Source organism: Podarcis raffonei, chromosome 1 (genome assembly GCF_027172205.1).
Source record: "Podarcis raffonei isolate rPodRaf1 chromosome 1, rPodRaf1.pri, whole genome shotgun sequence".
NCBI classification, from domain to species: Eukaryota; Metazoa; Chordata; class Lepidosauria; order Squamata; family Lacertidae; genus Podarcis; species Podarcis raffonei.
The window spans coordinates 47,734,664-47,750,293 of record NC_070602.1 but is presented as its reverse complement, the minus strand read 5'-3'; the positions used below and the strand labels follow the sequence as shown (position 1 = coordinate 47,750,293).

The 15,630-nt window shown below is 42.9% G+C and overlaps 1 protein-coding gene and 1 non-coding gene across 6 annotated transcripts in view; both read right to left on the bottom strand.

The window, feature by feature from the left end:
* Positions 1-15,630, bottom strand: part of ACTN1 (actinin alpha 1) — an 89,274-nt gene that overhangs the window by 31,577 nt on the left and 42,067 nt on the right. For all 5 annotated transcript variants that reach the window (XM_053385140.1, XM_053385125.1, XM_053385149.1 and 2 more), the window contains exons 2-6: positions 12,624-12,738; positions 10,445-10,564; positions 4,127-4,213; positions 2,841-2,928; positions 1,826-1,904 (exon numbers count right to left, since the gene is read on the bottom strand). In XM_053385140.1, coding sequence (XP_053241115.1) covers positions 1,826-1,904; positions 2,841-2,928; positions 4,127-4,213; positions 10,445-10,564; positions 12,624-12,738 — 489 coding nt within the window. The remainder of the gene's footprint in view (positions 1-1,825; positions 1,905-2,840; positions 2,929-4,126; positions 4,214-10,444; positions 10,565-12,623; positions 12,739-15,630) is intronic.
* On the bottom strand, positions 3,394-3,467 carry TRNAF-GAA (transfer RNA phenylalanine (anticodon GAA)). The gene has a single exon. It is a non-coding gene; the product is annotated as a tRNA-Phe (tRNA).

Here is a 15,630-nt window from a genome sequence, read left to right as displayed (position 1 = left end):
GCAGCCTGTAAAAAGGTAAAGGGACCCCTGACCATTAGGTCCAGTCGTGACCGACTCTGGGGTTGCGGCACTCATCTCGCTTTATTGGCCGAGGGAGCCAGTGTATAGCTGCCGGTGTGGCCAGCATGACTAAGCCGCTTCTGGCGAACCAGAGCAGCGCAAGGAAATGCCATTTACCTTCCTGCCAGAGCGGTACTTATTTATCTACTTGCGCTTTGACGTGCTTTTGAACTGCTAGGTTGGCAGGAGCTGGGACTGAGCAACGGGAGCTCACCCCGTCGCGGGGATTCGAACTGCCGACCTTCTGATTGGCAAGTCCTAGGCTCTGTGGTTTAACCCACAGCACCACCCGCGTCCCTTGCGCCACCCACATGTAGTACTGATCTAAATGAGGCCTACACCAAGGTAAGGGTGCAAATAATTGCACCAAAAGGGAGGACACCTTGGGATTGTCTATCTGAGACAAGTATACTTGTTGAGGTATCTTTCTCAGAGTACCATACAGCATACACTATAGTTATTAGGAAGTTTAGGTATATATAGACCCATGAACACAGAGCCAGGCTGTGCTCAGTATAGTCACGAGAGGGGTCTCTGTGTGTGGAACCATAGTTACTATAAGGATCATTTCACTTTTGGTTGCTAACAATATTATCACAAGCATGCTGATTTTGCTGACATAAGAAATGAATGCTAGAGTCTCTTACTGCATCTCGCCTACCTCAGCGTAAAAATGCTGACTCGCACAGACATCTTCCCCTCCTAGCAACTTCATATGATGTTGCCATGACAATAATTATAATGTCACCAATCACCACCTTTCTATCAACAGCGAATCAGCAAAACTGTTGAAGCAGGGTAGGAGGAACGAGCAACCACTGTTAGCTATGTCTGTCAGGGATGCAAGGAACCTCACCTAGTAAATATATGGTTTTGGTTACTGTTAAAATAATCAGGGCTGGAGGTGTCATTCACAAAAAAGATGCTATTTTTACTGACCAAGATGACATGCTTCTTAGGTTACTAGAGAAAAAATGTTACACTTTTATCCAGTTTCCTTAATGAACAAGGAGATCAGATTCATGGCTTACCATGGGACTATAGCAACTTAACAGCTTCTACAAGACAGTGGGAAGGAATATATGATGCCTCTTTGGGCAACCACATTCCCAGATCTGCCCAGCAGCAGAATTTAGTTTTCCTGTTACCTCTGCCTATCATGATTTAAGCTGGGTAAGCAAAGAGGTATTTATCTGAGCTATGCCCTACCTTATTGCATGGCTCAGAGCAGCTTACAACAGAATTTCTGAAAGTTATAAACCCAAGGGGCTTACAATTGTAGCTTAAAGAAGAAGTAATGTGGACAACCATGCAGTTTTGTACAAGCAGCAGATGACTCCGCCAACTATGCATTCCACTATGGAATTGGAGCCATGCTTTCCACTACAGCTTCCCAAAACACATTTCTGGGCTTGGTCACCCACATGCTTTCTCCAAGGATGTCAAGCCCAATTTTCACCTGGATGATAACCTCAGTCAGCCTAAGAAAAGATTAGTCTCTAATGTGTCTTGGCTGAATGTGCCAGTCTAACTTTGGGAATTACCTGAGTTGTGTTTCCAAAGTCCAAAGACTTCCTTACCTGCTGCTAGTCTAAATCTCCACCAGGAACTAACAGACAGAAATCAAGTAAACCAAAACATCTGAGCTCTTCAGAGACCTCCTTTCTCTCATCTTATGGGCAAGTTAGTTATCCAAGTTGCCAGCACAGGTTTCCATCCTCCCATGACATCTGAACTTGGAACATCCCAAAACATAAGAAGGTACCTTTCTTAGTTTTCCATAGTCAATGAGTTCTGGACGATGTCTGTGAATCAAGGCACAGAAACCAAGGCCATCCTTCCAGCTGTGAGAGAGATAGGACACCATTAACTCTACTCATTCAGGAATGGGGTTTGTTTTTTGTCCTATACTCAGTAAGAATCAGAGCACGAGTAAATTTCACCTCTGCTTCAGTTGAAGCCTTTCCACAATGCCAACTACAAAACTTTTCAATATGTAAAAAAAAGTTCTGAGGTTTCTAGTGCCAAGTGAATAATAAAAATAAATAATATATATTATTTTACTGATCGCTATTGGATTGGCTCAATAAATCATCCTCTGCTAATGACAGGCCAAAGGAGATTATGTGTACAAGAACAGGATTACATGACATTACATATTTATACAGCCACAATACATCCCCAGCTTGCTAAACCATTGTTTAGCTGAAACTACAGTTAACTTAAATGGTGGTTCCTCATCTGAACATGGTCTAAAATCCTGGTTAGTAAATCAGCATTAAGGCACCATTCCTTGTTACAGACATCGATGTTTGGTGCATCAATTATAGGAATGAGGTGATATGCAGGGGAGGTATATGGGGGGGTGGGGCAACACTCATTCCTGGCTTGTTAAACTATGGTTTAAGATGCCAGGAATGCAGTAATGTTTGAACTGGGCTATGTATCCACAAACTTGGAAGTACAAAAGTAAACAGCACAAGCACTTTAATTTACATAAGATATGAGGATAATAAAGGCATTATTGTGTGCCGAGTATAGTGTGGGAAGAAGCCTTTTGTGGCCTCAGCCCTTTCTCCTGAGCTGGTAGGGCAGCTTTCAGAGTGCAATTGCCACGCACACGCACACACAGCCTTTAATGGACTGTGATGGCAAGTCCACTGCAAATGGTCTTAACATTACTGCTAAAACGGTTGAGGTAAGGACCAGGCAGCATCCAAATCCTCTAGGCCATGCAAAGACTACAAGTCACAGGCTGCTCCCCATCACCTTTACATTACCTAATATGGAAGTTTTGGATGTTCACATTTTTGTATGGGGCTGTCTTTCTCTGACACCACAACAAAAGCCCTTCTTTAGCAGATGTCTCTAGGGAAGAAAAAGATACAAGTATTAGCCAACCTCTGTGAGGTTCTTTCACTAGAGTTTTAAAGCTGCCTCTTCATCCTGACCATTAATACGTCAGAAGCCACTGAGGAGGATTTGAGCAACTCTTTCCATTTACACCAGGCATAGGCAAACTCCGGCCCTCCAGATGTTTGGGGCTACAATTCCCATCATCCCTGACCACTGTTAGCTAGGGATGATGGGAATTGTAGTCCCAAACATCTGGAGGGCCAGAGTTTGCCTGTGCCTGATTTACACTGTAGTGCAGGCTGTGCAACTCAAAAGGTATGGGGGGACCTTTTCTTCCAGTTGTTAATGATCAAGTGCTGTACAGAGTTAAGAAAACCCAAAAATATTTAGGATTACATAGGCTCCAAATCATAGAACTGTAGAGTTGGAAGGGACCCTGAGGATTGTCCAATCCCCTGCAATGCAGGAATATGCAGCTGCCCCATACAGGGATTGAACCTGCAACCTTGGCGTCTTCAGCACCATGCTCTAACCAAGTGAGCTAAGCAGGCTGCACAGAAAGTCCACAAAGGACTTAAGTGATGTGCTGGCAGAACATGTTATTTAGCACAAACATTACACTTGGAAAGGGTAAACAGTTCCCTAAAATCCCTATGCTAGAACTATTGCTTTTCAAATCTAGCCCAGAGGGTGTTTTTTTCCTAGTAGTTTCATCAGTCAAAATAGCTCCTTCCACAAAGTAAGTAATTTTGCACCTCTAATTCTGCATTATGTGTGAGGGAGGGATGTATCAATACAAAAGAAAAGGAGAGGTTTTGCATTGTAGGCTGGCAGGAACATAATTATCTCAGTTGTTCTCAGGAACCCCTTGAGCTCAATTCATGACCTCACATTTCTGCCTTCAGGACACTAGTCAATATGGCCTTCCAGATCAGGGAAATGGTCTGCAGTGAATTAAATTCAATAAAATGGAGGTGTCTGAGCCCTGATTTTGTCACTGTAAATATGGTCGGCATCGTAGTAACACCAACAAGCAAGCAGAAGTACCACCTGCTATTTCCTGGATCATGCTCTGGGGGCAATATTTCCCTTCCCGTAGACAATAGCCAGCTATGACAGGAGCTTCGTATGCTATCTATTTTGGAAATACATAACACACAAAATATTCCACAAGTGCTTCTGTGAGAGATGGTGGCCCATTGGGATGTACCTTCCACGGAGATATCCTGAATAGCGAAACGGAGGATGATGGTCCAGATCATTCCAAGGGTCATTTTCGCATTCCCATCAACAATTTCTGCAAAAGAGAAAAATACCCTCTCAGCAGCTGCTACCGGTGCTCAAAACATCTTTGGAACTTTGGTAAACAAGAGTCACCAGTGAGCATGTTTCAGAATTAGGAAAATAAGTGGGGCTTGCAAACAAAATGTTGCAGAGTGGACTGCTCCTTCTCTGGGATTCCAGACAATCCATTATAATCCCACTTCCCATTAAGTTTCTATGCCCTCACACACCAAAATAAAAAAAATCCATGCCTACTTCTCATTAGATTGTTTTGGGAGGTTGCCCCCAGCCTCCTGAAAGGTTTTTCCCAACAGATTTGTGGGGGGGGGGTAGTTACCTCAGTTCTATACATCGGCCAAACCTATTAAAATTGAAGCCATAACAAACACATGTTCCAGCTTACATAAGATTAGATATAATGTTTTTGGGATTTCCCCAAGTCTGCTGATAACTCTCTCTTATGTGTGGTTGGTGCTGTTTTGGTTGCATGAGGACCAGCGCTAGGCACATTGAGATGGCTATCAGTATATCCAGGTGGAACCTGCAACAAAATGCTGCAATGTGGAGTTCTTCTCTTTATAGAGATCCAGCCGATCCACTCCATATAAACTTCTGAAAACCTCAGGGTTCCCCAGGGTCTGCTTATAACTTCCTTGTGCTTTTAGGCGAGACTATTTTGGTTGCTATTTGGATTGGCACTGGGAGAATTGAGATTACTATTGGTTGAGGATAACAATCAAACACAATGATTATTTTGGGCAAGCGTAGCTGGGCAACAGCCATTCAAAAATTGCCTTCACATTCACAAGAGAACAAGTGCCAGGTAGTGATGCAAATTAAACCATAAATAGATAATGCTGTTGCACTGAGTTACAAACAATAGCAAATACCCTCATTGAGATCAAGATCTGCAATCATTAAGTTGGGAAGGAAAACATCAAAGGGCTCAACTGTATATTACTAGTTCTGTTGCAATGTGGTTCCTTTGTCCATTTGAATTTTCTCCCTCTTTGGGACAGCCTTAATGACTGTTTCCTGTTCTCAGAGCATTAACTGCTAGAAAGACCTTCTATGGTCATTATTCTCGAAATGTGGATTAGCATCATATATTTGTACTTTCTGCTTGCTAATTGATGCCATCCCAAGCCTCTCTACAAAACTGCACTTAATAAGCAGTTCAGCAGATACTATTAATGAGCTCATTATTGCTTGTGGAAAGCATTCTGAGGATATTGGGAGAAGTGGAGGCCAGAGAAGGTTGTGTGCACTGTCTTTCCCAAGCTGCTACTCAGGGATTCCCACTAGTTCCTGCCCCCTTGAATAAGCTCAAGACACTGCCTGTGGTCTTCAAATTACCAGTGGCAGCAGATATAAACCGCATTAGCAGCATGATAAAACTTAGCAAGCAATTCTGTGCCAATGCAGCGGGGGCAGGGTTCATGATGATCCCTAAATGCTTCTGGTGTACCTGTTGCCAAAGCCAGCCAATCAGAATCACACCACCATGCAAATTGTTGGGAGAGCAATATTTATAGACCCACACTGCAACCCCTTAAGAAAAGAGGGTCTTGTGTTGGGGGAAAGGGGAAGGAGTTTGTTTCTCCTAACAAACATCTGCTAGAGTGCAACCCCTTTCCAATTTAAGTGATATTAGAAGGGGTGGGATCTAAAACAAAAGCATTCCCCATCCTTCAGAAAGTTTAAGACCCCTGTTTGCAGGAAAATATATTTTAGTCTTGCCACAGAAACAAATATCCATATATACTTGAAGAATCCCTTCTTCACTAATAACACAAGGCTGTTTTTTGCAGCACTATTAGCAAGCAGAGATTCTTAGTGAAATGCACATTCAGTGAAGGAGGGAGAGTTGTTTAAAGAACCAGAACAGAACAGACACACAGGAAACAAAAAATTGCTTTGCTCAAGTGAATTTGTTTCCATCCCATTGCTTTTATTACAACTATTCTCTGCTAACAGGCTATGCAAATAAAGACAGTATTTTCATGTCTTTGGCGAGCAGCTGGAGGAGCAATAAATATTGAATATTTCAGAATTAAACCTGGTGGCTGGAAAGAACAGGGTTCTGAAATGCCATCACATTCACAATCTAGTAATCCGAACCCTCTGGAGTGTAAAATAGTCTCCTTCCTCTATTCCAGTCTTAAATGACAAGCTGAAAATTCACTGTTAGGATCTATATGATTTCTTGGCTGTTTGAATGTACTTTGAGAGGCATCCCAACCACTAGCCACGCAAAAGTGGAGAAAGGAGGTTGATTCTACAAAAACAGGTGTCAGGAGGACTAAATGGTGGGTAAGAAAGCAGAGTTTTGCTCACAACTGAACATGTGTTCAATATTCATTCAACATCCTTAGCACATTTAAACTGCTGTGTATTAACCACACTTTCAATTCCAAAGGAAGGCAAACACTAATGCATATACCTCCCACCCAGAAATATTATTATTATTATTATTATTATTATTATTATTATTATTATTAATACCCTGCCCATCTGGCTGGGTTTCCAAAACCTAAGGGCAGCAAAAACCACAAGATCATTAAGACAAAATAACTGGTAGCTTCATTCCACTGGTGTCAATGGGACAAGGACATCCTGGAACCCAGCTTATAGGGCTGCTGCACCAGCATGTAAACTAGTACAAGCTCCTTCTTCTCATTCTTATGGGTAGCACCACCATTCACTTGTCCAGGCTCTGCCTTCTCCCCCTCATTCGTCTCAAAACCTGTGCAAGGACTTTCTCATCTCAGCACTGTTGTGCCATCCCTGTTTGCTGTTGCAACATGATGACTCTCAATACTGCACGAGCACAGCCTTCACTAACCTGATGCCTTCCAGATGTTTTGAACCACAACTCTCAACAGCCCTGATGTGGGGCTATAATAGGAGTTGTTGTAGTCCAAAAGCATTTGGAGGACCAACAGGATACCGAAGGGTGCATTAGCATAAGGCCTTTGTACCTAGTCTTATCCCACTCCTTGCCTTGCACATTGCAACATCCCACTGCATTCGGATGTTAACTATCCAGTGGCTGCTTTAAACGGTTCATGGACTGCAGCTGAAATAAAGAGCATCCTTCTAGCCTGAGAACTAAATGAAACATGAGAGATAGAGCTTAAAAACATTATATATAAGCTTATGTAAGCTGGAACATGTGTTTGTTATGGCTTCAATTTTAATAGGTTTGGCTGATGTATAGAATTGAGGTAAAACAGACCATAGCCCTGTCAGTCACTTCCGCACTTCACCAGTTATGAGTGGGAAGAAGACAGAAACAAACAGCTGCCTGTTTTTAATGCTGCAAGCAATACGTGTCTTCTGCCCAATAACAGCCAGCCAGGCATATTTGCATAGCTCTCTATGCTGGTAAGAGGTTGTGATCAACCAACACTGTTTCATTATTACAAGCTAAAAGCTTAAGTTTTCTCCTTGCTGACATAGTTGGATTTCAGATCAGTGTTATACCATGGAAGCAGGGCTCAAGAGTCTGAAAAGGTGATAGCTATTTGATATGTTGGAAATGCATGAATGGGAGAATAAAAATGCTTATCTATTATCCCAGTAGTATCTAACTCTATGTTGCAATCAAATGTGAGCTTTTGGTGCGCAGCTAATCAGGATCCAGGAAGGATGAAAAGCTCATTGGCTGGTGGAAAATAGTTTGTGAACTACACCAGCAAAGAGCTTCTTTTAAGCCAATTTACACAGGGGCCTTGGCTGTGTAAATAATTATTTTCATAGTCATTTCTAATTCTCAATAGCCATTTCCTTGTTCACCACACAGAAAGCCATTTTGATGTTGCCATTACTGGATCAATTCTGCATTCCTGTTTTCTCAAACTTGTGCTGCTGCTGTTTTGGGGTTATATGATATACAGCAGCCTGGTGCTGAAACCTTTTAGCAGGCTGAATGACACTGGAGAGCTTTGGACCAAAAAAATTATGGCTAAGGGTGATTTAAAACAACAACAACCGCGAACTTGGTACTAACTCAAGATGATTTTCTCATTAAGTACTACCTGCCTGATGTGGCATTTCCTGCCTGAGCCACATTAAATACATTCTGCCTGCCTCATTAATTTTTACTTTCTAGTTTACAACAGTGACAGCTATTTAAAGCCTTAATTTGAGTCCTTTTAAAATTCATAGTCTGGAAAACTTTATAAGCCTTTTCATTGGGCAGTCCTCCCACCAGAAAGCTGTCAGTCAGCCCCAGATGCCCACTGAACTGCTATGATAACATCTTCATGCAAAACAAAATGTCTACAGTAGAGTGGCGCAGGAATCCACACACCAGGCATGCATTTATTCTGACATGTGGATTGATTCTGTCATTCATATAGGCAGAAGTCAGAAGAAACAAAGCAGATTCATGAAACACATTGACCAGGGTACAGCCCGCACTCTTGCAATACTTCATGCTGAAGTTAAGGACTAACGTATGAACTCCTCATACTCAGAGAGAAAAAACACCATGTTGCATCTGGAGCAGCACAACCAGATGCCTTTATCTGCCCCAACTGCAACAAAACATGTCTCTCCTGCATCGGTCTCTACAGTCACAGCAGCTACTGCAACCATCCAACAGCTTGACCTCACCCCCAAAGGTGCACTCCTCCATTGTCTCCAGAGACAGATGGATGGTAACATATTTTAACCTTAAAGTACCCCTTAACCTTACACACGCACCCTCATTATATTCCCCCATTCCTAGACCCTAGACCATTCCATAGAGATGAGAGCCATGCCACTTCAGGCTACATAAGCAAATGAGTTTGTAATAACATATATCATTAATGCTTTCACTGGAGTTTTAGTTTTGAAAAGCTGCATGATCTGTAAGCCAACGTCCAGATGCAAAATGTAGATGTCATTCACCATGATTGTGAATTAGTGGATTATGGCATAATGTGAAAAATTTCTCTTTAGAATTGGACAGAAGCACGTCCCCTTATCTGATTTCCTAGCCCACAACCTCAAGTACAATCAGGCAGAATAATTATCCAGGAAGTGTATGAAAATGTCAGAAGGAGCATGGAGAACACAACTCTTCCTGAAGCTTTACAGGGATAATTTCCAGGCCATCTCACCCTGTGTTCTGCAAGTTTCTAGCCAACTTAAATCACAAAGGGATTCAAAATAGATGATCTACCTGTAGTGCACTGCATCAAATATCCAGTGCAGTTTTATTCCACACACTTTCTGGACTTTGGTAGACATTACTTGTTGGGGAGCCTGGTAGAAACCAGACTTGCAGTTGGGCTCAACGTGTAATATGGTTATCTGCAGTCCCCCACAGGACTCAAGAGTCTTTGCTTGCTAAAGCGTGTTCTCCTTCATGGAGAGCATGTGTTTCGGTGGGGGCCGCTAGGACACTCCAAAGTTGGGGGTGGGCTAATTGTTCATTGGCCACTGATGCGATTGGGGCTTCCCTTGTTGTTGGGAAGAAGTTAATGTTGCCCGTCCCCCCCTCCCTAGAATTAGGGTTGTTCGCTTTGACCTTGCTATGCCTGTCATGGGCTCGTCTGCTCTTGGGGCAGGGGCCTGGTAGGAATTTTGTCCATCTGGCTGATTGGCTAGGGCCATTTGGTTTTTGCCTACTGCGTAGCAAATCGTCACAACTTGTAAGGTTGCGGTTAGGCATTGGTTTATGGTTTGGTTGGTTGAGGGGAAGTGGTTGAGTGCCTGCCCTTGGTAGGTTGAGTGCCTGCCCCTCTAATGCTGCTGCTGCAAGGGATTCCGTTAAAGGAATTGGGGGCTAACTATTGCTTGTCCACTCTGTCAAGGGGGCTCGGGCCATAGCAATGAGCTCCTGGTTGCATTTGGGGTGAGGGCAGGTTCCCTGCTCTGCGTAACCCCCAAGTGTATTCCCCTATTCTGACTTTCGCATCGTGCGGAATGTCAGTCTGTCCCCCATGGTGGGGGCAGATAGTCGCAACCAATGCCTAAGCAACCACTCACAAATTTGTATTTCAATAAAGTTGTGGCCAAAATTATGCCAAAAATCTTAAACAAAAAATTCTGTGTGATGTGTGAGTTATTGGGGTGGCCCTGGGGACCTCGACACGCAAACACATATGTTGAACTTAGGGGATTCCATAACAATCACCACCACAGTAGTACAACCGTCACCTTGTAGTGGAAAAGTTGGCCAGTTCCTGTAATCATTTTAGTAGCCTTGTGACCCACTTATATGCTCCCACTGGTGTGGTTTCTGACTTACCTTCTGCTCCAATGGATACCAACTTGACTCCTTTGCTAGCAATGAAATCCAGGGCTTTGTTGACATTCGAGATTTTGTGCACTCGCATTTTGCCTCTTTCTGGCTTAGCCAAACGTTCACCTAGTCAGAAAGAGAAAAGAATTATGTTCCACTTTTTCAATGAACTTCTTCATTCCACTTCAGTAAACAACTGATATACAACCGAAAGAACACAGTCTACCTTGGGAAACTTTCCGTTTGTCTTTTATTGCAATACCACAACTGCAATCTACAGAGCTGTGTTCACAGTTGAGATGCTATGCACTCACAAGGACCACATCATTTCAGAAAGCAATCAAAGGAATCACATGTCTGAACGCTTCTCCACATTAACACCCAGCTCATAAGAAACTGAGAGAACACTAAGCTAAAATCTTCATTCATAGTAGGAGGGAGCTTTTCAGCAAAGAAAGATTTAAATATGCAGTAAGAACACATGTACCCTCAAGTGGTATAGTTCCAGGAGGACAGTATCACATGTTTATCCCCAATGCAAGGTGGCTAATCTGTCACCCTCTGTATTTTGCTGGACTGTGAATCCCTTCATTGGCTATGGCAACATCTGGAAGACCACAGGTTAGCTACCACAGCTCTAATAATCCTAAATATGCCTCAAAAATGAAAATGTTTTATTTTCCAGTAAAATTAAATAGCAATTCTCTCATGTTGGACAGTTATAGGAACCCAGCCAAATGAAAACAAAGTGCTTTAAATATTGCACTCAGTTGTCTTCATACAGAGCACACTTCTAACTAAATGCAAGATTAATACTCGTATATGGAGGCTTGGCTTCACATGATTTTTTGTATGAAGTGTATGCACATATTTTCACCAAGACCACTTTTAAATATGTCCCAGGAGAAATGGCCATCAGTAAAAAATCTTATAGAAGGGTATGAACCCACCTGCACAGCAAAGGATTCAGGGCACCACCATCCTTGCTTTCCTGCTGTTACTTACCCTTTCGTTTTAAATTACTGCGTGCCCAGCCTTTATACTTAGTGTTTACTTTGAACTGCAGCCAAGAGCAATGAAAACTGAAGCTGAGAGAGACAGAACAACAGCCCCATTTTCTTCTGACAAGACCCTATTGACTTCTTCTGTGGCCATGGCATTTTTTACCACACGATGCCACAACAAAGTGGGCGCTTGTCCTACACTTTCAAAGGGGATCACCGACACTTGACAAGGGTCTATGTGTGATCCTCTTTTGCTAAATGGAAAAAAGGGGTTTCCAAGCTGGGTTTTTTTCCTACAGGAAAAGAGGAGTCATTGTGGCCTTGAAGAGATCAAGAATGCCCTGGTCCCAGCTACAAGACTGAATATGCCACAGTGCCAGGCATGCAGCAAGGGACTTTCCTAAAGTATGTTGGCTGGGTTCAAAAAGATTGCACGTTTAAAAAATAAAAAAGCGCAGAAAGAGAAATGAATGTCTGGAGACAAGAGATGTGTGCTGGGCAGGCACATGCTGCTTCTGAACAGAAAAGCACCCAGACATTCTCCCTTCAGTCATTTGTGTCCCTCCTATCATGCTCTCTGCACTGCTTCCTCTCAGCTTTCACCGCCTTCCCTATGCATGAGTGAGCATTTCACTAACAAGATAAACAAGACAAAAATAAATAATGCGAGGGACTCGACTCAGCTGGTTTCTGGCAAGCATCAAAAGAAGCCACGGCTCATGGATTCCCTTCTCAGTACCTCGCTTCAGCATTCTGCAGCCTTTCGAACCCTGACCCATTTGTATCAGGCATGGGAAGGAGGAACATTCTGCATTTCCCCAAGGACAGAAACAAGCACACCTGGGAAGCCCTACAGGACTATATAACAAAGTCTGAGAATGGGTTCCTTACGGGAACTGCTACGGTGGTGCAATGTGGGGAAATGAAAGTTACTTTGCTAATTAATGGCACTGCATGCCACTGGATCCCCATCTTTTGTATCTTTGAGGTTATTTTCCCCCTTCCAGCTGAAATTTCAAACCATGTCCTAAGTCCATGATGCTAGTACACAAGATGGCCACACTTGCTTTTTCTTCCTTACCTTTGTGCAAGCTTGAACTATTAGCCCCTGTACTTTAGCAGACTCACTAGATTGGAGTTTCCCCCCAAAGCATTTAACCTTTGCACAATGGCTGTCTTACCTGATATGACTTCCAGGAGTAACATAAGTTTAAGGCCATCCCTGAAATCTTCTTCTATGTTCTCAATCTGTGTGCCAGCCTTGCGGAGGTGAGAGTTACACCAGGCTGTAAATGTCTGGAAGAGAGAAGAAAAGGGAATAATTAATCTCCAAAGAGAACATACTGGGCTGCTGAAAAGAAACCCATATTTCAACAGCACTGGTGCTGTGATTTACTTGGTGAGTGTCAGGGAATAATTATATCGAAGTTCTGCAGGGCAGAAACGTCCTGGAGATAAAAAGGCCATGAGTGAGAATGAGTGCTGGCAAGAAGAAAAATTCAAGGCAATTTGGCCCATGCAGCCTGAATGTACTCTACAGATCTGAATGCAAGGATACCCTCCCAACAGGGTTCCTTCATTTACTGTTTTCTAATAGGCTTCTGATCAAAAACAGACAGCAGACTCATTTTCCCCGAACAAGGCTATGATTTCCAAGCCACAGCAGACGCTGTAACCCTCCAGCGGTTTGACTTCACCCTCAAAGGCGCACTTCCTTCATTGTCTACTAAGACAGACGGATGCCAACAACAACAAGATTGCAAGAAAACCGCCAATATCTTAAGTGGCTGAATGGCAGGATGACGGCTAAGAAGTGTAGCTTTTGCCACCATACTGCTTCTGTAGAAATGACAAATCTTCTCCATGGTGTTTTGCTTTCAAGGGTTCAGAAGCTCCCTTCCAGGCCAGAGGTTTGCAAGCTTGTCTCTTTATCAAAGCTAGGAAACAGGTAGGTCCTCTCTCCAACTCTTGCGTACTATCCATTGTATTCTACAGCAGTTGTTCTCGGAGTATAGGGCAAGCCCTCTTGGACTGCGTGGATCATCTAGAAGGTGGAATAGGATCCTGACGCAGTGGAACCTCTCCCCTTACCAAGCAAGTCACATTTGGGCTGAATGCTCTTTAGCAACAGATATTATTGATTCACACTGGACTGGGGGCAAGGACTACTGCCCCACTTACCCAATCACCTCAACTTTGTTAAAGCATAACAACTGTTTGGTTTGTATGGGGAATTCCTGTGTGGTTTTAGGATATTACTCCATTCCCCTTTCTAATGCCAGAGTTGGGATTAGTTCCCCAAACCACAGAGTGCATGTGCATGAATGCATGCAAAGATCTATGCATGTTCTGCTATGGAACAGACAGTTGGTGCTGGGATGAATGGAAAACTTAGAAAGCGGACATATAGGAGGGAAGGTCAGGATCAGAAGGATGGGGAATAGCCGTTGTTTTCTAAAAAAGCAGAAGCTAGAATCGTGGCAAACTTCTTGTCCTTTGAAGAGGACAGGCAGGTTGGCTTTAAGTGTTGTGTCAGTCATTTTGGCTGCCTTATCTGCAAGAGAAGGAATATACCTATTCCCAGTTGTCCCTCTTTATCTGTGAGGGCAAACCTCAGGGCAATGCTGTTCTCCAGACAGCTGTGTGGGCCACTGTGTTAGGATGCACAACCCACCCTCTTCACAGATGGCCAGGCTTTCTAATGAAGTCAGCAGCATTTAGCAGTCATGGTTTCAAAGTAACAGGGGGCATGCATTTGAGAATGTCTCTTTCACACATGTGAATTTGGGAACAGTTTTCTTTTCCTTACAGGTGCAATGTTGGGCAATCCATTCACTTAAAAAACAACAACCTTGATTTTAAAAAAGAAATCAGGTGTGCTTCTGCCAGGGCAGGGAAGCAGATAAAAGTTGCTTTAAGAGCCACATTTTGCACCGGGCAGCTGGCTTTACATATTTATTTATTTCTATTTTTTAAAATATCCCATACCTTCAGTGCCAATAGGATGCCTCACAATCAAAAAGCAAAAATTCAAAATTCCAAGAAGAACAATGCCACTCACAATAAAAGAACAAAGAAGAAAGCAATACAGAAATACAGCCACAACAAAATCAATAGTAAAACCTCGCAAGAACTTAAAAGCTGCCTGAAAACAAAAGGACACCCTTAACGGATAGCTTCAGTTGTACGGCTCAATCAATTTATTGAACCAGTCAACAGACTTCGCAGTAGGACTCAGACATCTGTTAACATACAAAAATGAGATACAATATCAAATGGCTCTATTGACAGGTAGGGACCCTGGTTACATTGGCTTGGGAAAAGATTTCAGCCAGTGTCCTCCTTGCACTCAACATAATTTTAGCTACAGTTTCTGTTTGTAACAGAGAAGAAATGAGAGGTGTAATACGCAAGCCATTTCCTGGGATCCAAAAAGGCTATTATTGGGGCAATCAGCTCTGGAGATCTCTATAAAAGTTACAAAGCAAGAAGATGTACCGTATTTTTCGCTCTATAACACGCACTTGACCATAACACGCACGTAGTTTTTAGAGGAGGAAAAACCGTAGGCATGCCACCCGTAGGCATTCCCTCCATAACACGCACAGACATTTCCCCTTACTTTTTAGGAGGAAAAAAGTGAGTGTTATGGTGCAAAAAATACAGTATTTCATTTTCTTCTGAGTCACAGAGACATCACCTATCAGGTTCAACTGTACTATTGTTCAACAATCATGTTGACTCTTCTGTATATTAAGCTCTGAGATGGCTACTGAAGGACAGTGTCACACACACATAACACACAAGGCTAGGAATTATTGTGTGCTCCATCCACCTTATCTCTTATTCACAGCGGTGCAAGCCGCTGGCTACAATTTACCATCCTGTGAGCAAGCAAAACTGTTGTTTCAATGGCAGAGCCAGTGATTTCTAACCAAGTGGGTGGAGAGGAATTATGCCACGTAGTAGCTAGAAATAAGACAGTTTTGCTGCACTGGAAAAAAGCCATTGATCTGAAGCTAAACATCAAGTAAAGGTTCCATACAGAGAATGGTTGGGAAAACAGTAAGAGATGTATTATTGCTCCATAGGAAGCAGGCGTAAGCCTGTCTCAGCCTATGCAGCTTTAAGCAGAGGAAAGCACCATGAAATTAAAGTAAAGCAATTGAGCTGGCAACTCATTAGCTG